Raw genomic sequence first — 27,979 nt, 5'->3', positions numbered from 1 at the left:
CCATACTTAACATAGAAACAAAGAGTTCAAATCACATTAAAAATACATGATATAGTGGGAAAGGGGTCTCACTCTCTCCAGGTTAAAAATGAAGAGTCCTAAAATCCAGCAAAGTTGCTGGGGGTCTCTAAGGTAGGGAGGAATTAGCACACTTCTGAGAATTCTCCCCAACACGTTCATTCACACACATTACATGATATATACACCCACGTACATTACATAATACTACACACACACTTTTACATTTAAAAAATAAATGTCCGTAACTTCCAGAATAGGTTGCTACTCCTCTGAAGGCACAACTCTCATGCACCGGTCATTCACAACAGAGCATGGGAGCTAGAGCCATTCATGTCCTGGGGAAGGAGGGCACTCGGATTTCAAAATGATATAATTTATTTTTGAAGTCACTCTGATCTTAAGAAGAAATTATTTCCATTACGAAAACCAAAACAGAAACAATTTCTCTTTGAAATCAGTGTGACTTCAGAAATGAATCTGTTCTTTTTGAAATCTGAGCCCTCGGGGCACGTCGATGCAGTGCCAGGGGCTGCACAGGGGTTACCAGGGGTCACAGTTGCGACCTCTAGCGGCCAGGATGTCCCTGGCTGAACACATAGAAAAAAGGAACTGTAGCCCCTGGGCATGGTGCAAGATATATAGATGAGTGTCAACGTCACATTCAGCATTGAGAAATGTATGCATCAAGGGATCCTAACCGTCAAGTCACATGGTGCCTCTTAGGGAGTTTTACTAAAGTCAACCTATGGTAGGACTCGAGAAGACTCACTCTTAGATGTATAGGGCTCCAACTCTTAGGTTTGGCATGAACTACCCTAAAGGTTTGGTAGCAATGGACGAGCAGCCAGGCTAAGTCTAGGAGGGAGAAAAGCTGTAGGTAAGTACAAAGAGCTCAGGGCACACCTATAGTCAAGAATACACCTATACACAGTTATATAAAAATATGGTTATTTTCTATAAACACTAAAGCAGCTAACACAATATTAGAATTACAGATAAGTAAACGTATTCACATTTTTACAGTAAGACATTTAAGCATTATTCAAGGCATTAGTAGACTTTAGATGAATACAGGTAAGTAGTCAGTAGCATTCACGTTTAACAAATCGTTTCTTATAACCAACATTTAAGGTAAGCAACACAGATACTGGTAAGTACTTTTAGGCAGCCTATAATTAAGAAGGTCCAGGCCTATCTGGAAAGGAGTCTCAAAGACAGTGGGGGCACTGGGTGAACAGGGCCCCTGGCGTAAGAACAAAGGAAGGCAAACGCTATCAAAGTTGACAAAAAAAAGCAGGTTTCTTCTATGTTGCAGGTAGGTAAAATGTTTAGGTGGTTCAGGGAGGTGAGGTAGAGCCCCTGCAGCCTGGAGGATTGTAGACTAAAGGACCAGTGTCCTTAGGCCTGCGAGAACAGAGCTGGGTTGTCCACCTCAATGTGTCTCAGAAAGCTCCGGAGGTATCCGATTCCACAGCAAGCACCCAGAGGAGTACCTAGGCGCGGGACAGTACCTTTTCATGAAGAAATAAGACTGTGAACGGCCAGCCGCCAGGTGATGCAACCGCAGCGCCTGTTCAGATTCTTGGCCTGGAAACTGAAGAAGGAACTTTTGGTGGGAGCAGGCAGTCCGCTTCTTGCGATGGGATTTCAGCAACGGTTGTCACACAGCAGAGTTCGCTCCATTTCTCGGTCCCCGACATGAAAGGGGAGACATCTCAGAGAGGGAAAGAGTCACTGTAGGTCCACCAGGATGCCCACCAAGTTCCAGCTGAAACTGCGTTTCAGGAGGCTATGCAAAGCAAATTGGTCCAGGTCCCGGGGCACTGGGGAATTGCAGCCCAGGACCGTGGCAACTCTTTGAAGGATGGCTCAAAATGCAGGTTGTCTCGAGACTGGTTAGGCCTGCCAGTGCAGGGGAAGAAGTCTCAAAGGCAAGGTGGTGAGGATCTTCTTGAGGCCTCTTGCGTGGAGATCTCTGGTGTGCGCTCCCCATCCCTCCAGGGAGGTATCCGTTGTCACCGTCTCCTGATATGCCAGGGTCTGGAAGTCCGTACCCGCTGCCAGATGCGTGCGGGCGCCCCACCCCCGGATCGTTTGGCAGAAGGTCTCGTTGAGCGAGATCCCGTCTTCGAAGCTGCCCGCCGCTTGCATCCACCGGGCGTCGAGAAACTCTTGCAGTGGCCGCATCCGTAGTCTACACAGGCGCACTAGGAAGATGCACAAGGACATCATGCCGAGAAGGGACTTGATGGACCTCACCCTGGCCACGTCCATGGTCAACAGCCGCTGCACCTTGCCCATGATGGCCTTTGTACTTTCCTCCAACGGGGAGGCCAGTCGCGCTACTGTGTCGAGCTTGGCTCCCAGAAACAGTGCGACCTGCAACGGAACCAGGTAGGATTTGGTGAAGTTGATGGAGAATCCCAGATCCGTGAGCAATTGGACTGTCTTCGCTGTGTGCCCGACGGCGAATTCTCTTGTCTTTGCTCTGATGAGCCAATCGTCCAGGTAGGGGTAGACGTGGATCCCCTGCAGGCGCAGCCTACCGCCACTGGTGCTGGGCACTTGGTGAATACCCTGGGCGCCAACTTCAATCCGAAAGGAAGGGCCTTGAATTGGTAGTGCCATCCTTGGACTACGAATCTGAGAAACTTTCGATGTCCTTTTAGAATGGGGATGTGAAAGTAGGCATCCTCCAAGTCCAGCGCCTTCCTCCAGCTGCCCCAGCACGTGCTGGAGGGTGACCATTTGGAAAATCTGGGCTTTGATGTACTTGTTTAAACGACAAAGGTCCAGGATGGGTCGCCAACCGCCGGTCTTCTTTCTTACGAGAAAGTATCGCAAGTACACTCCGGAGCCTCTTTGGGACAAGCTTGATTGCTCCTTTCTTCAGCATCGCCCTTACTTCCAGCAGCAGTTGAGGGACGTGGTTTTCCTTCCTGGCCCCGGGTGGAATGCAGGGGCACTTCTTTAAAAACTCGAGAGTGCACCCGTGGGCCAGGGCATCCAGCACCCATCGGTCGGTGGAGATGGACTCCCACACCCTGACAAACTTTGCCAGCTGGCCTCCCACTGGGGTGCTCAGGTGGGTGCCCGACACTACGGCCGGTTCAGTCCTGCTTGGCAGCGGCCTTATCTCCTACGACGAGTAACGGGCCGCCTGGCGGTACGTCGAGGAGCCACCGCCGAATCCTTTGGAGGCACCGTGCTTGCCTCCTGAGTTACGAAAGGGCGGCCGTCGTTGCTGCAAAACCCCCAAGGCCAGGGCCGTCTCCGTTTCGGCCTTGATGGCCTGCAGTGACTTGTCCACTGTCTTGCCAAACAGGTTGTTCCCGTCAAAGGGCATGTCCAAAACTCTGGTTTGCACGTCCTTGCGGAAATCGGTCGCTTTGAGTCAACCACGCCGTCGAAGACAAACACTGTTGCCCAACTGGCGGAAACCCGTGTCAGCAATGTCCGTGGTCACAGTTATGGCGTGGTCTGACGCCACCTCGCCTTCCTGCAGGATCTCCAGGGCTTCTGCCCTCTTGTCGTCCGGGAGGAAGTAAAGCAGAGGAGCTGTCTTAAACCAAAGCTCCCTGTGGTAGCGGGCCACAATGGCTAGGGCGTTGGCCACTTTAATCGTCGTCGTCGCCGCCAACGAGATAACCCGTTGCCCCATGGCGTCTAGTTTCTTCCCCTCACCGTCCGGGGGGGATGTTAAAGTCGAAGCCGTAGCCCCTGCCGCCGCCTTCTTGGCCGTCGCCGAGACGACCGAATTCAGGGTCGACTGCGCCCTAAGGCACAGAGGGGCGGAAGCCGGGACCCAGTACTTCTGATCGTACAGGTCTCTCTTGGCAGGGGTCGTGGACGGGTTCTTCAGGAGCAACAGCCCCTCGTCCCAGGTCGTCAAGTAACGGGACCAAGAGGACCGTCTTCCTTTTGGCCTCACGCCGTTGATAGAGGAAACCTTCCTTCTTCTGTTCTTCGGGGCAGAGCTCGAAGTGCTCGGATGCCCTGGCAATCATGCCGTGAAAGGAGCCAATTTAGTCGGGCGGGGAGGCCCGAGGGGGTGGTGATGGAAGGCCCATCCCGTCTTCACCACCGTCGTCATCCCTCCCCGTCGTGGCCGTCTCTGTTCCCGTGTCATCCCTAGGATCAGGGGCAGGAGATGAAGGCTGTGAGGGCCGCGAAGGCTGGAAGGGGGATGAACTCTCCTCCGCTTGCTTGGAGGGCTCCCCGACAGGCCAGGCTCGGCTGGATCGTCCGTTGGGGTTAAGGGCAACCTCGTCCTCATCTCCGTACATAAGGCCTGGATCGCCATCAAGATGGCTCCCGAGTTGTCCCATGGCTCGGGTACCGGCTGCGACGGTTGGGGAGTGGAATCCTCTGCCTCCACGGGAAGCTCGTAGGCACCACCGTCGCCCTCTTCATCCGCCTCGTCGGGATCCCTCCTGTGGGACCAGACCGCCTCGAACTTCTTGTTGAGGATCTTCACGAATCCAGCCAGCTCCTCTTCAGAGGCTGTATCTGTGTCGTGATGGCCACCGCCCCCCCCCTCTTTTTCCACAAGGGTTCTCATGGGGGTCTTATCGATGGGCTGAAAAGAGGATTCCCTCTGCAGTGGTAGGGAAACTCTGGGCCCCGAGGTCACCTCCACAGGCTTCGCCAGGGGCGCCACGACTCCCTTGATAGAGGCCTTAACCGGGTGAATCAAGGCCTTCACGACTTTAGGCGCGCTTGAGGCCTTCACCCTGGGGGGAGGGTCACCGCCTCACTCCCCCTCGGCCGCGTCCGTCGGGATCGACCAAGGCTTGTCCAGAAACTTACTCGGGTTCTCCGATTTCCTCTTCCCTGAGCCAGAGCGTTGGCTCGTGGTTGATGGCGTCGGTGAAAGCACGCGCAGCCTGGCAGCCGAGGAGCCCGACCGTTCGGCGCTCCCGGTGTCTGTGGACTCGCGGTGCTTAGCCTTTTGTTGGGCCCCCGTCGCTGGAGCGCCCTCAAAGGACTTAGAAGACCACTCGGACCTCTTCTTCACACCTACCGCTGGGCTCTTCCCTTCCAGCCAGTTGGTGAGGCGGATACGCCGATCCCTCATGGTCCGCTCCGACATGTTCTTGCAAAACGCAGTGTCCTTCTCCACGTGCGTTTTGTCTTTGTGAAGGCATTGGAAGCATCTAGAATGCTCGTCCTCATTGAAGACATTCTGCAATCCGCATCCAGGGCGTCGAGCTTCCTTTGTCCTGGGCCATGTCCACGGGGTAGGCCTCAAGGTCTTCTGGAATCCTCCAAGAAGCGTAACTCGACAAAAACATCGCCCTTGAGGGGCGTAGAAAAATCCGAAACGGGTCCCCGTTGATCGGAAGTAGAAATGGTGAAGCTCGAGGCTCGATTGACCGAAAAAATGAGATTAAACTCTTTGAAAAATCGCAAAACGCAGTTAAAGCTCGAGAGCTATAGCACGAGGACTCCCAACACTTGAACGTGCAGTAAAAATCTGAGGATGGCTTCCAGGGGAAGGGCTTAGGGAGAGGGCAGTCATTGGCTGGGGGCAGAATGCCCCAAAGACCAGTGATTGGTTACTACTAGAAAGACAGTTCAGAAACGAAACTGAAACTGATTTTTTCTTTACCAAGGATTCCCAGCCTGACGACAGGGAATATTCATGAGCATGTGAGTCCATGCCAGAATGCTGGAGAAGCCCTGTGTCCGCTCAGCACTCCACACAAGGTGGGGTGTGCTGAATTCACAAAATAACAGTAAGGTAGGATACAAAGTATCCCCCATCCTTGGCAACAGTAGCTATCACAAGAAAAGCCGAGCAACACTGTGTAGAAAGTGCATTGCACTGCAATAATAAATTACAGATGCCTTAAAAGGTGGAGGAAAGCATTACTCCAAAAAGATACAACCAAAAGGGTGAAAAAGGTTCCCAACGGTAGAGTAAAAGATTGAGTGAGTGGGGAAAAGGCTCCCACTCACTCAAGAGTACTGATCAAAAGTCCAGCAAAAAGTGCTGGGGGACTCACAAATGGGAAAATCGCACAAAAATACAATTCTGAAGGTTATGTTTTTTGTACTCCAGCACCCTGCTCTCCCTTCCTTGCCAAATTGCTGAGGAACTGCGCCAGTCCATGTAATGGGCGGAGAAGACCGTAGATGCCAGGCAAGAGTTCAAGCAAAAAGGTTGCACCAAATCTGCTATCCATAGAAAGCATCCCTTCTTGACAGCATATCCAAAGAATAGTGTTAAAAAAAAAGCAATTGAGGTGCTCAGGCGGCTGCCCTAGAGATGTCTGCGCTTGGGGACATATCTCTAGAAGGCCACCGGAGCTGCCTGTTAAAATAATTTTCTTTTTGCCGCTTTCCCTGCCATTGACATCTATGAACACCCCAACATGTTGCTGTGTTCATCCTATACAGATTTTTGAAGGCAAGTAAAGCCTGTTTGCTTTACTTAAAAAAATAAAAAATTATTACGTGTCTTTGGTCAGCATTTGACCGTTACACTATACATGAAAAAGACACGAATTCATCATACAATAAAATATTTACCATTATTATATCGGTAAGATAAAAGTTAATTTGAAGCAATTAAAACAATACAGCCACTAATATTTACTTAAGCATTCACTTGTATTTTCTTGTGTAGTTTCTACAACATTTTGTTTTTAATATATATGTTTCACTAATACTGTTCGCCTTGTAGCAGGTCTCCCATTATATGTGTAACATTTCAATTACGTTTTTTGCCCTTTAACATCAATCTTTTTTCCACCTGTAACCAGATGTGATGCACAGCGGCAGTCACTACCAGAGATTTTGCCCCATAAAGTGTGCTCCAAAACTGGTCAGAAGTGTGATCAGAGAATGCATGGTAACACTTCTCGTATAGGTTAAAAAGCAGAATTATTTTTGAGTAGATGCCTCGAGGATTCTATTGTTTGTTTACAAAAACGACATAGACGCTCCTCACTTTTGAGAGCTAACCATGCCCCTGTGTTTTCGTAGACCGGGAGAATTTCTAGGCGCAGTGATAGAATAAAGCGTAGCAGTTGTGGAGTTTATCATTTGGTTAGGTAATTAAATGAGGAATTGATATTCAACCCGTGAGTAGTATATAGGGCATATTTATGCTTTTTAGCCTAATATTCAAAAGATTGAAAACGATCCTAGTCTTTCGATTTTCTCTCAAAATCGGACACATATACTACCTCAATTGACTCCGGCAGTGTGTTCATACCAATGCTTACACAGTGCTTTAGAACCAGATTATGCATATTCTGAAACCAGATACTGCGCGAGTAGTGTTGCGCATGTCACATTGTTAGGCTCAGAAGTCTTCCTTTCTCTATATCACTGAAACTGACGGTAGCCCAGAATGTACACACTGCCAACATCCATAATATATTTAGCGAGGGCAGACAAAGTTCCAGTCGCATCACTTCTATCGGAACTGCGTGCGATAGAACCAATAAAGATCTTAATAGTTTTCCCTCGAGTTTCTTAAGCCAGCACACCGAACCCACTGGCAGGGTGTCCAAAGCATACAAAATCCCTGGCACAACAAATGTTTTGTATGCCATAAGTTTGCCTCGATTGATCTGCCTCCTTGTCTATCAATTACATTTTTGCTTTACTTACCTTGCTTAGCTCAATCGGTTTTGGGGGCAGTGATCTGTCGCTTTGGCTGTCTGTGCAGGGCGACTCTGTTCCCCATTACGAAATTCCTGCTTTGTTTTACACAGTACACATCTCACAATGAGGCGCTAGTGGTACTTGTTATTCTCTTTTGTTTTTAGTAACTCTATGGTTCCTTGTGAGATGTGTCTAGGAGGGGCTGGTGACAGACATTTTTCTACCTTTTTTAATTTTCTCACATGGACGTCTGCATTTTACTGCATTGCAACTGCTATAGCACCATATACTCTAAAATGGCTGTGCCAAGAGATGTCACCTTGTCCATTGGCCATCTTGTATTTTGACTTTTTTCCTACCCTCGCAAGGCTGGATATGCCTTCACGGTAAGCCCTTTCCCAGGCAAAGCAGAAATATGTGTTTGTGTCCGGATGTGGATGCTGGGACTGCCTTCTTCAAGTCCGCATCTTGGCCAAAGTGTGTGTTGTTGGGCAGATGTGGTGGCCGAAAGCTGTCCATTATTAGCAGACACTCACAATTTGAATGGTGCCGATCCTTACCATTGGTGGGCATTGGTGGGCTCGGGGGTGACTCCAGCTTGGATGTAGGATAAAGGGAGGACTCCTGCATCCATTTTTCAGATCATTGTTGGAGCCAGGACCCCTTCTAAGAAGAATATCCTGCTGAAGACCAGTGGATCATCATTGCAGCTAACCAGGTTTGCCTTCAGCAACCATCCCAGCATAGCCCTATATGAAGGCATCTTGCAGTAAGACAAAGACAACAGATTCTGAATTAATAATAAAACCTTATTAACTTAAGAGTCAGGATGGAAAAGCACCTATCTTGCCCTATACTGTGGTGGGATTTCCCTACCAAACTAAAACTAAGGAAAGTCAGAGTCCAAAGGTTCAACCAAAACCCATACTTGCCTTCACAACTAATCTTATACAATGTGTAGGGATGTCAGCAACCAATAAAATATTTTTTTACACACAGTTCGGAGCTCTGTCCAGCTTTCTTTCGGCTCCCCTCCCAAAGTATAAATCAGTTCCAATAAATGTCTCAGGACTGCCTTAAGTTCAAAATGATATATGGTTAACCAACACTCTGAGTTCCCCTCCCCAAGTTTCAAAACATAGTTCCAAACACAAAATATCTTCAGACTCCATCCTCAAGTAATAAGCAGTTTAACCTCAGGGCTCCCTTCCTCAAAATTCACTTTCAATTTAAAAGGATATTTTCCAGGTTTCTTAAAGGTCTGCGCCACACTTGCGACCCTATGGATATGGTTGGTCTTTGCACAAAAATGTCTTGATTGTAAGTTCCAGTTTACTCCCTTGTTAAAATTCACTTCCAATGTTCCATTCACTCTTGAGTGCAGAGTATAGTTGGCGCACTTGTTTTGCTTGAGTTCTATTCACTTTAAGGTTCAATGAAGATTGATTTCTTGGGTTCAAAGCTTTGGTTACTTGTAAGTTCAACATATACATTTGACTTATATTTATTTAAAGTTGTATTCACTTATGAGCTGGTGCAGGATGAATTCAAAGTCTTCTTTTATGTGTGATCTTCATTAGGTAGCAGTTGAAGATATGTTTGATATGCTTTTGACTTGGTTCGAAATTCAAATAGTGTTAAAGATTTTGACTCGATTCAGCTCAGTGTTATATATCATTGTAGAATGGCTTTAATAATATGCCCAGCACTCTGAAGCGTTTGTACCAATTATTAAAGGTTTCATTCATTTCATTTTTTGTTTATAAGTCTTTGGAGATTGCTTGTGTAACATGCCCCTCACTCAGACTTTCGTAACAATTAAAAAAAAAGGTTTCATTTATTTAATTCCATTGTTACAAGTCTTTGTAAATTGCCTTTGCACCATGCAGAGAATTTCGAAAAAATGGGTCCTTATGTACACGCGATTACTCCGCTACGAAGTATTTTCATTTCTTCAAAAGTTAATGATTAGACTTAGAAACTCACTGGTTGCACCTTTCAACGTTCCTCTATCGCATATTTCTCTGCCTTTGATTCTCCCTCATCAGGCTCCACCTTCTGCCCCTCAGGCGCTTCTGAGTCGGCTTCTGACTCCAGGAGAAAGAGCACTGCAAACTCCACGAAAAGACGCAGCCTCCAGACATGGCCTGCCTTTCAGATTTGCCTCAGTTCCACGGAGCCCCAGCTCCCAGGCTGCACTCCTTTGAACCAACGGTGTGCTGCACACCTACAGCTCCTCACTGTGTCTCTTGGCCTCTCTGCTACTGCTCCTCCATGAATGCCAAGGCTTCCCCCGGCTGGTCTCTGGGTTGGGCCTTTTATACACCTGCATCTCTTTGAAAGGCTTCAGGTGCGGATACACAATTAGCCCAGCAGCACCATCATTAAGGGGACACCCCTGACCTCTACTACTCTCAGAAGACCTCTTCCTCGTCCCACTACCAGTGCGCTAAAAGCACTTAGTCTTCATTACTTCATTACTCCCAGTTGGCTATTCCTTGTCAGAGTACTGTTAGTAGTCACATATGAGGAAGTTGGGGGAGTTAATTTATCATACCCCACGAAAGTGGGGAAAGGGTTGGCCATTCGTAGGAAAAGGGGGATAACCATGTCTCTTCCAAGGGCATCCCATTCCCAGTCGCCACAGACCCTGCAAACCGGTGATCCTCCCTCGCATGAGTGAGAATATCCTCCGGTTTCTCACATCTACTCCCTTGCCTGATGATCTGAAGGAAAACTAGTCATGGCCCATGCTCAAGGAACCTCCCCTGGGAAGCCTTTCGAAGTTTCCCTGGACCACCCTGCGGATGAACTAGCTGCATCAGTCATCATACTAGAGTTCGTACCTGGAACTCTGTAGATCATAGACTAGTAAAACATGATTTGTTGCCATGTAATTGCTACTCTCCTGCACGAAAAGGGGCTCTGCAGGACCAGCTTCTTTGTTTCCGCCACAAGGGTCGTCTTCTGCCGTCTGATCACAGGGGACATCGCTGTCTCCCACTTGGATTGTGTCCTGGGAGTCCAAGATTGTTAGCATTGTGGTGGTCTTTTATTCATTGTGCCAGGGTTGTCTAGCTATCCAGTACCTACAGATGCCCTGGACACAGCTGGTGAGCCCACAGGTTGTTTTCATGACACTTCTGAAGGCTCCAGAGGGTGGGATCGGAGTGCTTGGGTCCAGAATGGTTCGTCTCACAGGCCAAAGCACTGATTAGGGTCTTTAGGAGATCGATACAGAGAGTCAGGTCTTTACCAGGACTTGGCGGGTGGAAATGCTGGAAGTCTTCCAGGGTCTTCCGAAGGCTGCAGTGCTTCATGGGGGTCTTGGCTCCAAACAACGACCTGAAGAACGGCTGCAGGACTCCTCCTTTTCTCCTGAATTTGAGCGAGGGTCCCCCAGAGCCCACCAATAGAAAGGATCTGCACCATTCAAACTGGCAAGTGCTGTCCAATTATGGGCAACCTCTTGCCTTGTATCTGCTCAGCAACAGACCTAGCAATGGCCAGAGAGTGGATTGGGACTAGACATCTGACCAGATGCTACACTGCCACATTGCCTGGGAAACAGCTTTCTATTTATGGCAGGTCCTGAGCTGAGAGAGCAGAAGGAAGGCCAATGGGCAAGATGGCCAGAGCACAGGGTGCAAAACGTGTATCACAGCCATTTTGAGTATATAGTTCTCAAAATGGCATTATACTGTAAAGTACAAAGGTGCATGTGAGAAAAATGAAAAAAAAAACAGTAGAAAAATATACGCTGCCAATTGCCTGCCTTGGACACACCGTAAAAGTAACAACAATGTTACTGAAAGACAAAAGAAAAAAAAAAGGAACACAAAAGTACTCTGCCAAACCTCACTACAAGCTGATGTATGCAGCTTAAAAACAAGTAATCTCACAAAGGGAAACAGAGGACCCCTTCACTGGTGGCTTTGGAGACTGACTGGTGCACTAAAACAGATGAACTACGCAAGGGAATTAAAGCATAAAGGCGTTACTTACCTCCAAAATTCAAGACAGGAAACAAACAATAGCAAAATCTTTTTTGTGTTTATTTTGTTGTTTCAAGTGTGAACCTCGCTCGAGTGCAGCGGAGCGCTGTACAGAATGTGGGTAGACAGTATTTTACTATGAGTTTAGGTCTGCATCGGTATGCACGTCCTTTGGAATTAGTCTGTGGTCATGGGTTGATGAAAAAGCCATGCTTTGAGAGATTTAGAAAATTGGATAAGTGTGGGGGCAATCCAAAAAGTTTGGGGTTCCTTTGATGGCAATGCAGTCAAAGCTGCAAAAAGCAAATATATCCTAGCAGAAGGCTTCGATAGCTTTGGACCTCAAGTGCAACTGTCTTGAGGAGGGGATACGAATTTCATACACTTTCTCCGAAGTCTAATCGTCAACCGTCACAACATTGGGTGAAGGTTGGAGATGGATCTACTGGAGTAGGAATAGGGGCAAGAGGCGCCATTGGAGTTTAGAAGCTAAAATATCCAGAAACTGATAAGACATGAAGGATTGCTGGACTACACTAATGAGAGATGCGACTAGATCATTAGAGACCCCTGAAGAGCCTGGAGCAAGAACTTCTTCTGATGAAGACCAGGAGACGTAGAAGCCTCTATTAAAAGTAGAGTACCAGCCCATATCAGTGTTAACCGTGTTTCATTAAATGTTCAAAATCGCTAGTCTTGGTACCTGAACATTTAATAAAAAGATCAGTACTGAAAACGGAAACAGAAGGAAGATTTTCCTCCGGGGAAAAATGAGGTACAGGAGAAACCTCTTCTGTTGCAGCAGCACTGAAAAGTTCTTAAAAAAGGTACGACAAACTAATCCAAAGGATTAAAATCATCTGCATCTGAGACTTGAACTAGCTTTAAAGACAAGCTTTGGTTCCAGTGCACTCTAGGAGTGTGCCGTTGCCTGTGCTTAGAAGACGCTTCAGCTAGTAGAGAGGGCGGTGGTGAATAAGGCCTATGGCCCTTCCTCATATGGTGGGTATGACCAGAAGAGAAATATAACTTGATCTGATTATGGTTTGCCAGCTCCGAAGTAGGGGACATAGGTACTGCTGGTGCCGGCGTGGCGGTACCAGGACACTGGACGGAGGAAGACTTAAAATGCTTAAAATGCTGGTAGTAGGGAGCTTGACATTAGGTCCTTTTGTCTGTTCGGAACAGAGCCCAAAGCAGGAACACTCCTCTCAGTTACCTTCTCTGGAGTGAAAAGGTCATCCTATACCAATAGCCAAATCTTGCCACAATGTGCTTTCCCACAGAGAGGTACTTGTAAGTGCGTGCGTCCAGAGTGAATTCTTGATCGGGCAATGGAGATTGCCTGGGGATCTGAGGTAGCGACTACCACCGGTACCAAAAAGCAATACCGAATCAGATGTGCCGAGTCCTGACCACCAATTACCACTAGAATGCAAAGTATTCTATTCCTCGACGAAGGAGTTTGATACAGAACTGACAAGAACTCACCTGATAGACATCCCTGAGACAGTTTACACTGGCTCTGTGAGGGTCAGCCACTGATAAGTGCTTACCGGCGTCCTATGCACCACTTAAATCTGGTCACCAACAGCATGCGTGGAGGAGGCAGCAATTTTGTTAACAATGTGACCAATCAACTTCAAAAATACACCCCTAATAAAAAAGAGAAATTAAAATCCCCAAAAAAGTGAAGAAGTTTTTCCTACAGCCAAATTAATAGGTGGGAAAACAGGAACGGAAGGTGATGGTTGGTGATGCACAGCTGGGGGGCAGGACCAAGCTAGCAGAGAGATGCTCGGGTGTACCAAGCCCCATTCTAAAATCAAAGTAACTGCATCCTTTTTTGGAAAAGCTTACCCCACCACCACCACCCTCTCGTCTACCCTGCAGAGCAGGCAAGCCCAACCAGTTGGGAAGGAGGGAGAGCAAGATGTTGGGGTACATTTTGTGGCCTCGTGTGTCCTGCTGGTCCTTTGTAACAGTATTTCCACACAGTTCACCTTACTCCGACCAGAACACGGAACAGGACCAAACTAAACTGGTGGTTGGTGAGGAGCTCAGGGGTGTATGGAATATATAGAGCTATACTGTTGAAACTTTTACTCCAATCTCCTCTTCTGCCGCAACATATGTAGGGACATCTGAATTCCCCAAATAGCAAAGAGTAAAATAAAGATGTAAAAAGTAAGGGCACATGCACATATGTTTTTCCAACTTGCTTACTGCTGGCCAAACACAAGAGTGTTAATGTTACTGATGTGTAAAGTGGGCCCACAGGGTAGTGAGTGGTCAGCAGACCCGATGAAAAGTGCTGGAGTAGAAAGTTAATTTTCCTCCAATATGGCAATAGGAAATGTTGAGGACAGCAAAACTTGTATGACAGTTGCGCATACAATAACACTAAATTACAGTTGTTAAAAATAACAGAATAAAATACAAAACAACTGCAAATCTGAACTGATAACTGTCAATGAGTGAGTGAATAAACCGTGCCCGCTCCCCACCACTTCTTCTCCAATGTACCTCTGTGGCTTGCTGCATGTGGTGGCTGGCCTCTCATAGTTGCGCCGGAGCGAGGTACCCTTAGGCGTGGACTGGGACACTGGCTTCTCATCCTGGACCAAACCTTTGCGAGCAGAACCAGACTTTACCACCCGGTTCAGATCTACTACATAGGAAGTGATGTTAGCTAGCGTGAAGGACACACCGATCTGCAGGAAAGAAGGAACAGTTGTAAGTTAGGAGTATGCAACATAAGCCAGAGCAAACTCTAAACATTGATTAGAGGTGCAATCAAATGGCCCAGACCAACACTCACCAATTGATTATTACAGACTGCCATATCAGCCACCTTGCCCCAGTTCACAGGAACCACATCAAAGCAACGTTCTGGTTCCCAGCCATACACTCTGAGACAATCCTGTGAGCCGCTATACAGACAGCAGCCATCAGCATTAAACAAAATACTCCTAGAAATAAGAAGAGGTGGAAGAATCAATAAACAGTTTCCCATTGCTTCCCATTACCTATACTGTAACGAGAGCAACTGAGGTATCACACAAGTGGTATTAACAAGGGAACATTGCCGATTGAAGCAGCCAATAATAACTAAATACATAGCAATATTTGAGAGACAAACAGACTGATAATGTTTTTGCACTCAGCTTTGTCACTTTTCCTGCCTAGTTTCAGGGAACCATACCTATACACAGCCCTACAGATAAGGGGTATATCAGTCACTTTTACTCCTAAAAAATAGACAAATACTAAAAAAAAAAAGGGAGTAAAAATACTCCCAACAAAAAAATAGGAAAATGACACGTAGAACCTGGTACTCCTGCCTTCACCCACACAGCTCCATGGATATGTTTGGACCAGTAGTGCATGTAGTAACACAGGAACAAACTGCTATTATACATAAACATGTATCAGTTAATGTGCATGAATAACTAGCTGCAAAGAAATAACTAGTACAAACACATTTCCGTTTTCCATTTAAAACATACGTTTACTGGCTTATAAAATACACTCTTTGGGAATTCAACTTACATTTTTACTCCCTAAAAAAATCTTTTTACTCCCAACTTTAAAAAAAGGAGTAAAATACTCCCACTTCCAAATCTTATCTGGAGCACTGCTTATACATCTCACAAAGGTTTGCAATGGACTATGCAGTAGACATGACATTCTCTGGCGATTGCAAGTGTATGGTTCCCACCAGAAAAGCCCCAAACCAATACCATTAGCCTCACCTCCAAAATGAAGAACCCAAACCACGTTTGACACCAGAACATCCCAGCAGTGGCTTCTGAATTCAAACCTTTGTGTCTAATCCACAGTCCTAACCTTTGCAGACAAGGTTCCTTCCCAATCAGCACATTAAATGCCCAGGGATAGACCTCCATGAAACTGCTGCCACTATGCCAAACAAGTTACAATCAATATGGGAGAAGAACCCTGCTCACCCAAAGTTAAGTGTGAACCTCCATTCCCACCTCCCTGTTGTATAAGATCAGACAAATTCTGAAAAAAATCACTTGTTCTATTTTGCCACTTAACTCTAATGGCTCTACTGACTTCTGTATATTTTTTTGTTTTACTCGCGTCAGCTCCACCGTCCCAGGGATTCCAATTCTGCCTGGAGTCAGCGTGAGCCCTACATATAATTCCTAAATAAATCAATTTCTCCTCGTTGTACTGTACATACAAACATTGGCTTAATGCCAGCGGGTAACTATACACACTGCACAGATTCTTTCAATATGGTGACTAAGTGGACTGGCAAGTTTCCTGATTCTGAGACTTCAGGTACTTTACAATATGTCACCTGTTTCCTTCTAGGCTTAAAGGAATAGTGCGCTCAAAAATGTTATTGTCCCGAGCATTCGAGCATGTGGTTTTAAGCAAACTGTGATCGATCGTAAAAACATTTCCTATGCACTTTACCTTAGTTTTCCGCACTTTTACACATGCCAAATCAACGAGCGTGGCAGGGCCATCTAGTGCTAATCTTCTCTGTGGACCAATTACCCTAAATTCAAGTGCCCCTGCGGCACTAACTCATATCACCCGCCCCTGAAGCTGACATCACTAGACACGTACGGGCCATTTCACAACACAAATGAACGTCTCATGTCAACGTTCTCTGTGCGCCAGCTAATGACGTGTCTCCATGGAAGTGGCAGGACGCCTCTTTCCTGAATAAGTATAAACAGACCGCTTCTAATCAGACAACATCAGAGTTGTTTTTTCAATCGTTTCACTGTTTTTATTGTATAGCCTGTGACTCGTTTCTGCTCTGTTCAGCTATCTTCGTTGCTCGCAGCCCTTGTGAACAGATACCTGTACTAGCATTACTATTGATTTAAATGTTGTTGTATAATGGCAACAATACAGCCCTAGCAGTACGAGCCGGAGTATTCCGAGGCGGAATTAGTTGATAAGAGAAAGATGCGGAAACGATGGTGCATCGGATGACATTTGGGAAGACGAATCACTGGATCCTGAGCCAGAGCTTAGTTGCATGGAAGACGTTTCCACCTGGTGTACCTGCAATTGGTGCAAGGTCATGCCAACCAAGGAGAACTGCTGCTGCAGAGAAAACTCTGGATATTTGGCCTACATATCGGAAGAAGACAACGCCACTATGCGTTACCGAGCTGCATGACTTCAGGGCAGCCTGCCTTACAAGGTCCGTGTTGAGGATTATGATGGTGCTTATGCACGAACTTCGGCAACAGCTCTCCCTCGCAATCCAAGTAACGAATAAGTGCACTCTAGATTTCAACTTATTTTGACCACTGAGGTCACTAACATTTCTTGTTTGTCTCCTAAATTGTCATAACTTTGATCTATCACTGCCAAATGAATGTACTCTGGCAATTCAATACATCTCTCGCGCTTTGGGGAAATCATAGTGGTCATCTTATGTGTCTTTCAAATTCAACTAAGAAACAATATTTCTCTATGCCCCAAACATTATGGATTGCATGGGTGTTCACTTTTGTAATGCATGTACACTTTAAAGCCCAAGCCGATTGATCCATGAAGTAACATTTGCACAGGCAACTATGGCATAGGATACAGGATGCATTTTCAACTAAGGTTGTCAGGTTCATTAAATACAGTATATATGTATCTCTTCCAAAGGTGGTACAGGCTGGTGGTCTATCGTTCATTTACATAGTGGCTTCATGGGAGGCTTCAATACCGCGTTCGATGAGTAACACAAGACTGTCGTTGGAGCCATTCCTGCCAAATTCCCCAGTGACAGCGGACAATACAGGGGATTTTCCCACACTGTGCTGCAACCCAAAGTATACAACGTGTAGTATATTTGTGCCATCAACATCAGCAACAAAATAAAATACAAAACAGCTTTTATGAATAGTTGATTACATTTTTCAGTGAATCAAGGACACGCTCACTTGTCTATGAGAGACATGAAATAATGGTTGGTGCCCTTTTACGCACACCTCCTCTGCAGCAATCCATCCCCACCTCCGTTATAAATGGACAATGGGCCAAACACCATGTACACTTCAAAGGTATCTTCCGCACAGGAGCCATTCTTTACATGGCCTCCCCAGACGCAGTGTCTCAAGGCTTCCCTGAAGCAGACCTCGCCCATTCAATCCACATAAGTGTCGCCCCCTTCAGCAGTGTTCCGGCCCTTTTCTGTACGCCTCTTGCCCATCCATCCCCCATCCACTATCAATGGCAGTTCGCACCTATGGCTGTGCGCTCCCAAAAGGGGCTGGCAGGGTGGGAACGGCACAGGGGCCATTGTACACATGGCCTCCCCAGACTCAGTGTCTCCAGGCTCCCCTAAAGCAGACCGCGCCAGATACATGTCACACATTCATATACACACCCTCTTTTCTAATACTTTATAAACGCCTTGATATTTATCCGGAGAACATCTCTGAGCACTGGAAGTCAACATTGATCATGCTACCTGTTCTCCTGCTACTAACTCCCCTGCTTGCTGAATCAAATTGTTTGTTAGTCAAGGTAAGGGCAGATCACCTTTTAACTTCACTATATTCATCTCTTTCTGATCTCAAAATGTCTATCTATTTCGACCGAATGTACCCAGTAGTGTAATGTTCAGTCATCTCAATGACTTTACCAGTGTCTAATGTTTCAAGTGTTCTGATCTCAATATATAGTAAATTTTATCATGGTCAATTGTAATAGAATCGCATTTTTCTTGGACCATGTCTATAAGCATATTTCCTTTTGATGCATGAAAGTACATTCAATGGACGAGTAACACGCTACCATTAGTGTCATATCAATCAATTCTGTATGTATGTCAATTCTGTATGTATGTAGTATTCGACTACGCTACAAAGGTTTAGCTTCTTTGAACAAAAACATTGCATAGAAAACTGTAGTATAATTCCATCAATCTCATGCATTCAGAAAAAACATTTTGTAATTGTTTGTACTTTTTTTTTATACAGATCTTATTGATTTTTCAAGAATGCCTGCTTTCATGGTTTTGGGTTGCCGTTATAGGAGCCATGTCAAAAGTCAGGGCACAATCCTGCATACATTCCCGAAGGATATTAAGTTAATAAGAAGATGGGTTCGACATTGTGGTTTTGCGGTGGACGAGATTGAAAGTAGAGCACATGCTGTCTTTGGAGACTTGAGGCCAACCAATTCTGCATCTGCAGCCTGCACTTTAGCCAGGATATGTACAACCAATCAACGAACTCAAAAATGGGTCGACCCAGAATGTTTTGTAAATTGCTTCCAAATGCAATTACAACTCTATTGATGCACACGCTGCCTCTGGCGAGTCCCGGATGATGAATTAGCTGTAGGCGTTGGGGTTCGGAACAGGTAACTCCATGTACGGATTGGCGCTTTCAGTGTAAATGTGTCTTACTAAAGTTTGCATATTTACCAGATTGTGTTACATTTTAACTATACCACATTTTACTACACATCTGTCCCTGGTTTATGAAGCCTCAAATGAAGTAATTATGACCATGGAAAACAATGCCATAGTGCCCTTCACAAGAAGCATAATGTTTTCGTAATCGGTTGCTTGACATGGCAATTTTTTTAGGAAAGCATACTGACGGAAGCAAAGACCCTTGAAAATGACGAAACCCCCGACACGTCCATTATACCAATGGTGAGCCATAGTATATTCGACAGTTGCATTTTACCACATATGTAATGCAAATCTAATTTTCCCTTTTACCACTTGATGACAATGCACTGAAAATGAAGGAGCAAGATTCTGCATCCATTTATTTTCACGAGTCAACCACAACTTCTCTGTCTCTGTTCCATTTCGCTGTTTCATCCAGGGATGCTGGTACTTTGACTACAATTACATTGTCCTTTGCAGCTGGTCCAGAGTATGAGGTATGCATAATAACAGTTACGTTGAATGAAAGAAATTAAATCCTACATAGGATACTATCAGACAGTGGCATGCATATAAACGTGCAGTGTTTCAAACTTTTCTTATTTCAGTTCTAACGTTGCACTTCCTCCCTAATGCAGAACACATTGCAAAATGTTTGAGGGAAACATTACAATCAGTATATTTTGCACAGTGATCTCTGATCAAGTACACTTGGCATCAATCAGGTGAAATTCAGAATGATATTTTGATAAAATGATGTGCAGGGGTATGTGTGTAAGCGATGTGTGCAATGAAAGATTTTAATTTCCAATACGATTGACTTGTTTTTTTTAATAAATATTCTATTTAAGGAATGTACACATGGTGTAGAATTAGAAGAGGAGGCACATGGATCAGAGGTGATGGATCAGCTTGCTGGTGCAGTCGTTACAGAGAAGACCACGGTTTCACAGAAAATCAAGAAAACAAGGGTAACTAGCAAACAATTTCGTTTTCTAGAAGTGTTTTGGGCTGGTGTTTTCTTCATAACATGTTTTTGTATTTAAAGTGCTATCTACTGTATGTGTGCTATACATTGAACATGTTTTTACAACCTATCTCCAAGAGGCTCAGAAAGAAAAGAAGTATAAAGACACAGAAAACAAATGAAAGCAAAGATGTTGCTTGCCAAACAGATTTCACCATGGACCAAGTACTATTTGAGGCGCAGCGTGGTCCATTCAATAAGCAGACTCGAGATGCTCATGCCCAATGGCCTGAAACTGAATACAATGTGACCGGCGAAGCCAGCAAAGTGTTCTTGGACCATTGCTACAATGTGAGAACTCTACAAGACGAAACTGAATATAATGAAGATGCTTTGGAATTCCTCGCAGACCACTTGACACAATCTACACCCGCAAAAAAAGGTCCACCCATAAACAATCGACGTTGATGGTTTCTCCAATTCGTGTGCAAATAACACAAGCTGAACTAACAGACTGAAGCTTCTAAGCAATTGACTGAGGAACTTGCCAAAGATCTCTACTACAGTTTGTCTAGTTTGGCCGATTTGTCCAACACAGTTGAGTCACAAACCACAATCATGCCGGACGATTGCCTAATAAAGGAGCAGAAATGTATTGTATTTGACAGCTGCCTGGTAGAGATTATACGGATGCTGAAATGTGTCCATACAATGAGGGGGAAAATATGCGGGCAGGCATTGGTGCATGTGTCTCGTGAATTACAAGGCACTAGCCTGAAAATCCAAGCCAGCTGTGTACACCTCCACGATACATTTTCATGGTCTGCTCAACCGATGCTGGGCAAAGTGCCAGCTGGAAATCTAATGTGTTCAGCAGCTTTACTTTTTAGTGGCTCGACTTTTAGTAACTTGTCCAGTTTCTGTCAATTTCTGGGAGTTCAGTTCCTTCCTAAAACGCAGTACTACAAATATCAAAGAGGATTCTTATTCCCCGCAATTAGTCAAGCCTGGAAAATTGAACAATTGTCAATTGAAAGGACATTCTCAGGGAAACTTTTCAGGCTAGCTGGCGACGGACAGTGCGACAGACCCGGATTTTCAGCAAAGTACTGCACATACCACTTTCAAGACATGGAAACAAAAAAATAATTTTGTTCGGAGATTGAGGTGTCCCAATGTAAATCCTCTGGGACCATGGAGAAACATGCTTTCATAAAATCTCGAACATCGGCAATCTAGGGGAATGCGAATAGACCTCCGCCACTTAGACATTTTTCAATAGCCAAGGCCATGTGAGAACAGTTTCCAAACATTTGTCATCAATGTGTTGTATGGCACGTTGCCAAATCAGTCAAACAAATTACAGCTGCTGGTAAAAAGAAGGGTTCGGAAAATATTTTACAGTGGTCACAGTCTTTCAACAACAATCTTTGGTGGAGCTCCAAAACTTGTGATGGGTCTGTGGAAATTCTACTTGAAAAATGGCGCTCATTAATGCACCACTGTTCCAACGTTCACTCATGGACAGAAAACCAACATTTTCACCAATGTGCACATGGACCTTTATCGGAGGAGTAGGAACACAAGAAGAAGTGGTTGGTTCCACCTTCACCTCCACAAAGCTCTTGAGAAGATTGTATTTGATAAAACTCTTTCAAGAGACCTAAAGAGAATCACAGAATTCTGTCACACTGGAGATAAGGAGGTGTTCCACAATATGTGCCTAAAGTACAGACCCAAAAGGTTGCATTTCAGCATACAAGCTCAGACATTACTAGCGCATAATGAGAACCTAGGGAAGAGAACAATCGAGAACTGCAGGATGCTTCGTTACACAATGGCCTTTGCAAAACGAAGCAAAAAATGGGTGGGCAAGCCAATATACCAGGAAATGGAATTCGATTTTGTGAAAGATCTCACTTTGACTGTGGTGGACATGCATACTCATGGAATCGATCCAGATTTTGTTCCTAGGTCACATACATTGCCACAAAACATTGCAAACGTGCCCTGTCCCCCTAAAGTGGATATCGTTGAACAATTGACTTCCCGGTATAAACGATTTGCAGCAGTGATCGTACATGAAAAATGGAATGCTAATAAACTCGAATTTCAAAGCTATTAAAAGTATTAGAAATGTAATCATGCACATTTAATCTGGTTTATGATTCATGAATTTATATCGTGAACGATAACATGCAGGTCTGTGGTTGCTTGGTGTCTGTAAACCTCAACATAGGAAGAAGTGCCTGTTGTAAGATGCCATAAAGTGTAAGTCCGTGTTTTGCCCTCTGATGCTTTTGCCGCATGACGCTTTTTCCCCGCTCTTGTGGGTCCTTCACTGATCAGGGCACGAGAGGGTCAGATGGATATCAGCATGAAAAGAACTGCAGGGCCTGAGCTAGTGGGCTCAGGCCTGGCGGGGTGTAGGTTGTTAGTGCACAGGAAGTTCAGTGGATATGAATGAGCATTTGGATTTATGACTCATCAATGTATCACGCTATCTGCAGAGTCATCCTCAGAGCACATTCCTCTGCAAGAACAGGGCACGCGCAGACGTGGCGAGGACATGGGGTGGGCTGGCTGAGCTAGGCACTGGGGATGCGAGAGTTGCATTTGTACAAAGAGATGGATTTTCGGGCATAGTAGAAAGATGTCATTGAACCTATTTGAAAATGATTTCCACGTTATCGGTTTTACTTACCCTAACTGTGACTGTTTTCCAAAAAAAAAAAGAAAAAAAAAGAAATCACTAGCACTATGGATGGTTAAGGTATTCATGATAGCGCGACATTGGTGGATGCCCGCAAACAACTAGTTTATTTTTGAAACATATATAAAATGCCACGTTGGTTGACCTGCGGGCTAATCGCTCCCATGGAGTGAAGGTGACTTTGTTGTAGCTTGCGGGGAGTTCACACCGAGGCGTCTTGTACAGTATGTTTTTGATTTGTGGCTTTCCTTCACAAAAACAAAAGTTACCAGGCACACACGTTCAAAACAAGGTTCAATTGTTGTTCGACCTTGGAAGAAGGGGAGGATTGGAATACCCGAAAAAATGATAATGTTCACTATTTTAAAACTTGACATTGGAACATTTATTTTCATTCTATGAAAAACGTTGTTCTGAGCGGACACTCTGCGGTACACTGAGAGAATGGAAATACCAAATATCATGTAAGTTTGACTGAAGACAAGTTTATATATAGACGAACGATTAAAAGTTTCATTTTCGGACACCACCAGGGGGGCGCAGACGCAATGGCAGCCTAAGCCTACGACTCCCTCTCCAGGCCTGAAGACACGGCGAAACAGCAATGAAAACGGAACACTTAATGTCTTGACCAAGCGTTATTGCCTCTGAACACTCCGGGCACCTCAGGGCAAAATCTTGAGAGAAACCGCAGTATATTTTTGGATGAAGAAATCTTGTGAGGACAGCTACCAACTCCGAGACAGCGGCTGCAAGATGGCAGACTACGGGCATACTTGAAGCGGAGGTACAGTGGATCGCTCGTGCGAGCCGTGGACTCTGTTGGCTCAACAGGCAGCCTGGATCCCAACCCGGGCGTGTAGCCTCACAGTGAAACCGCACAAACACAGCTGGTAAGGCTTTGGGGGCGCGAGTGACCTGCACACTGTTTGGGAAGCAGAGTGCACAGTCCCTCTCTCCCCACCCCCCGTCTACCCACTCAAGGCTCCTTACAAATCTCTGTTCTCTGACGGTGCCAGACCCCAACTCACGGGACGAGTGGCCCGCTTGCAAAGAGTGGCGCCAGGCCAACGATCCCTGCAGGAGCCCGCGGCCAGTGCCTGCTGTCTTACGCAGGGGTACAAGCGCCCAGTAGTTGCCCCTCCGGGCCACCGGAGACACAAAAAAGGAACGCCTACCAGCCAGGGAGGACGGTGCACCACATTCTCTGCCCAACTCGTCCACAGAGCAACACCAGCACACAGAGCTGGATATACTGAGGAACCGCTCCACAGTGAACTCACCCAAAAAAAAAAAAAAGAAAATAAAGGGGAAGGAAAGAAGAATTTTTTTTTTTTTTTTTTTTTAAAAAGGCACCCAGAAATCCATCGACAACCACCATGTGTTAGGACTTACCAGTACAGTCTCTGACTCTCCACTGAGGCTGCACCCACACGGACATAGCAGTTTTTGACAAGGGCCTCCAGGCCACAATAACAGAGGCTGACTCCTGTGCTTCCCAACACGTGCCCTCGATTAGAGCAGCCTAAGCAGGACTGTAAACAACTATAAGCCCGCAACCAGGGCGATAACACTGCAGAAAATATCCTTGCAAACCTCACTACCAACACACTCCAAGCTGCAAATCCTTGGGAAACATTCCCACAGCAAGCTTCACTGGGAGGAATAGCCCAATACCGACTAGTGCAGTCCTACTCTAGAAGCCAGCAATTAAATGGGTGGACCCCTGCCCAGGTGAAAAGAATCACCAATCACAACAACACAGCCCAGAGTGCATTCGTCTCCCCTCGTTCTGAAGAGACTCAGGTGGCCATGCACGCTGAAAACCCTCTAGCCGGACAGTCTCAGCCTCCCATGAAGCAACAGCGGACTATCGATTTAACCAGGGAGTAAGCTGGATCCTCACACCCTAGCAACACCGCGAAGGGTCTGCCGAGCAGGCGCTACAATGGAACCAGACGAAGTTCAGAGCTCTTCAGAAGTTCCAGGTAATGATCTCGACAGTGCCACTAAATCAGACATTCGGCTCCTTTGGGGCGAAATCAGATCGATCAAATCTAGTCTTACGGAAACTGTTTCCGATTTACAGACAAAGATGGCTAAAGTGGAGGATCGATTGGAAGCAGTCGAGAGCAACCAGCAATCGGGAGACATTGCAACAATGCAGTATGAGGCACGGGTCTTGGACTTAGAACAGAAGGAACAGGACATTGAGTCAAAGATCAATGACCTGGAAAACCGGGAGCGATGATCCAACATTCGAATCACAGGCTTGGAAGAAGAGCAGGGAGAGTCCCTGGCGGGACTGGAAAGTAAGGTTAAAGCCCTAACCCTGTCCCTGTACGATGAAATGAACCCCCCCCCCAGCTCGAATTTGACGGGGTGCACAGGGGGCCCCGATCAGTACTCCTAAAATGCCACTACTATGCGTAGAGACAGGACATTTTACTGAAAGCGAGAGAAAAGGACACGATAGAATTTAAAGGCTTAAAAGTAAAAATGTACCAGGACCTCTCAGCAATGACCCTGGCGAAAAGAAGAGGATGTCGTCCCCTCACAGTTTGGTTGCAAGAGAGGGGAGTGTGGTTCCGCTGGGGCCCCCCCTTCTCGTCATTCGAGTTCAGCAGCAAGGATTTCAGGATAACCACGGTTGAAGAGGCAGAGCGAGCACTCCGGCACCTCCAGAGCCCAGCCGCAAGCTTGGACTCTGACACCTGAAGAAAGCCCACAGGGCCGCAACGCGACCCAGCGCCGAAACCTCCAAGACGGGGGTGAGCGCAATTAAAATGGAAATACAAGCGATTGAATACTCCTTGAGGAATGCGCACTGTACTCTTAATCTCAGTTATAACTTGCAAAGCCCTTTTTTGGCTATTACCTTCAGTTCCTGAGGCACTACGCCAATGGTTAAATGTTTCTAAGAACCGGGAGTTCAGCTGGATATCCGGTGGTATCTGCACACTGTTCCTTACACATGCTGTTTCTATTTTGTACACATGTTAATAATCTCAGTTAACACCTGGAGAGAGGTCCCACTAGCGTGGCCCTTCTTAATTTAGGGCGTCTCATTTCTCTCGGGTAAGAATGCGCTTAGTAGCATCTCAAGGGGGTGGGGAGAGGGAAGAAACACTCATCCAGATAAAATGACGGGTCGGATCCACAACACTACTCTACACACGCATGCAGCACTGTTGCAGCAGGTTTCCCATTTCCCCGCAAAGGGAGGAGGTCACCCGCCGTGCATGTTACGGGGTGACGGGGCACCATTCACAATTGTCACTTGTAGGAATGGCTTGGTCTGACGGTATAGTCTTCGGATCCTTAAATGTGAAAGGCCTCAATTCACCACAAAAAAGGTCTATGCTGGCACGACAGTTCAAGCAGTCCAAAAGTGATGTTTGTTTGTACAAGAGACAAAGTACACTGACGGGGAAGAGCGTAAGACTGTTGGAAAGGAGATTGGAGACACAGTATGGGCTTCAGGTCCCCATAAAAGGGGCAGGGTTGGAATTTTGTACAAAAAATCCTTAGGACTCCAGATACAACACATAAATAAAGATGCTCAAGGTAGATTTGTTGCGTTCAAGGGTAAGTTGTGAGCATGCACTGTCCCACACTGCTCTGCTTACACCCCCAACCAAGGACAGTCAAGTTTTTTTGAACTTTTGATTGAATTTCTGGAGGGCTGGAGGTAGGGCGCAATGGTCTGTGGGGGCTGGGGGGACATTAATGTAGCAGCGGAACGAGAATGGGACTGGCACCCAGTAGGGCAAGATACCCATCCGCCGAGTAACCTACAAGGGAACAGATTACTGGGCCAAAAAAAGGAACACCATCTAATTGACTCATGGCGAACAACTCACCTGAAAGAAAGGGCCTTTACTTTTTTCTCCCCCCTGCATCAGACTTTCTCGAGAATAGATTACCTCTTAGTGGGAGCAGAAAGCAAAGGAGATATCCTGGGATCGTCCATAGATGTGGTGGCCCGGTCTGACCACGACCTATGCACACTAAACCTTGATCTGTGCCATCTGCCTAGACCAGAGCGAAGGTGGGTTTGTAAGGACTTCCTGTGCAGGGACCCGGTGACCAAGGAAACTCTCTCTGGTGCCATCACAAGTTATTTTAAGACTAACGATGTTGATGGGATGTCGCTGAACTCGGTTTGGGAGGCAGGGAAGGCCACAGTAAGGGGAATCCTGATAGCTGAAGGGGCGGCTAAAAAAAGACTCAGGCAACTTAGGAAAGGGGAATTAAGAGCTGACATTTCCCACCTAGAACGAGCTCTTAGGTGCCACCCCGCCCAAAGCGAGGACTTGGTGAGTCAAATTAAAGCGCGGAGGGGAGAACTAAGGGACATATGGAATGGTAAGGTGTTAACGCCTTTTTTTTAAAAATGTATTGGCAGAGTTGACAGCAAACATACATGTCGGAGCATAGTATATAAGCAGTACACTGATGAGACACAATTTACATGGGGCAATATATCATACAAATAGAGAAAGGAGACAGTCAGTTGTAAAATACCATGGTCTTCAGGTTCGCCCCTGCGAGGCTCCAGGTGAGTCACTCCCAGATGCATTTTCCGCGTGGTTGAGGAGGTAACTGTTGAATGCAGACCAAATGTTCTTGGGGCGAGAGTGCACTGGGAGCATATTTAGGTCTTCCTCCTCACAGGTCCGGGACTAGGTGAGTGCATTAAGCCATTTCTGGAAGATGGGGGGGGGGGGGGGTAGAACTCTTCCAACACTGAAGTACACACTTCTTGGCTACCATGCAGCTTTTATTAAAGAATTTAGCCATCCGTCTAGGGTCATCAGTATCCCACACCCCAAATAGGATTCCCAGGGGGCTAGGGTCGATCTCTGCAACTTAAATACCTTAAGAAGACATTTTTTTCAGAAAGGGGACAAAGCTCACATGATGCTGGCCAATCGATTGCAAAAACAAAGAGCAGAAAGAGCAGTGTACAAAGTCAACGATGAGTACGGTACCCCTCTTACTAACCCGCTAGAGATTGTCAGTTGTTTTGGGTTTTTTCAAGTATTTACTCGAAGCTGTACACAGTTGAGGGTGATCGTGCCCCCTGAGCAATACAGGGATACCTAGCCACCCTCCCTCGCCAATATTCAGGGAGCACCTAGACATGTTAAATGCCCCGATCACCACCCTAGAAGTGCAGGGAGCCATCTCTAACCTATAGGCGAGATACGCGCCAGGGCAAGACGGCTATACGCCAGCCTTCTACAAATCCAACTGTAACAACCTTAGCC

The 27,979-nt window shown here is 46.1% G+C and overlaps 1 protein-coding gene across 2 annotated transcripts in view; it reads right to left on the bottom strand.

Annotated features, from left to right (window-relative positions):
• KATNB1 (katanin regulatory subunit B1) overlaps window positions 1-27,979 on the bottom strand; it is a 944,775-nt gene that overhangs the window by 552,070 nt on the left and 364,726 nt on the right. For both annotated transcript variants that reach the window (XM_069654285.1, XM_069654294.1), the window contains 2 exons: window positions 14,455-14,605; window positions 14,160-14,347 (listed from right to left, as the gene is read on the bottom strand). In XM_069654285.1, coding sequence (XP_069510386.1) covers window positions 14,160-14,347; window positions 14,455-14,605 — 339 coding nt within the window. The remainder of the gene's footprint in view (window positions 1-14,159; window positions 14,348-14,454; window positions 14,606-27,979) is intronic.

Source organism: Ambystoma mexicanum, chromosome 1p (genome assembly GCF_040938575.1).
Source record: "Ambystoma mexicanum isolate Mex_15411 chromosome 1p, UKY_AmexF1_1, whole genome shotgun sequence".
In the NCBI taxonomy this organism is placed as follows: Eukaryota; Metazoa; Chordata; class Amphibia; order Caudata; family Ambystomatidae; genus Ambystoma; species Ambystoma mexicanum.
This window is presented reverse-complemented; position numbering and strand designations above follow the sequence as displayed.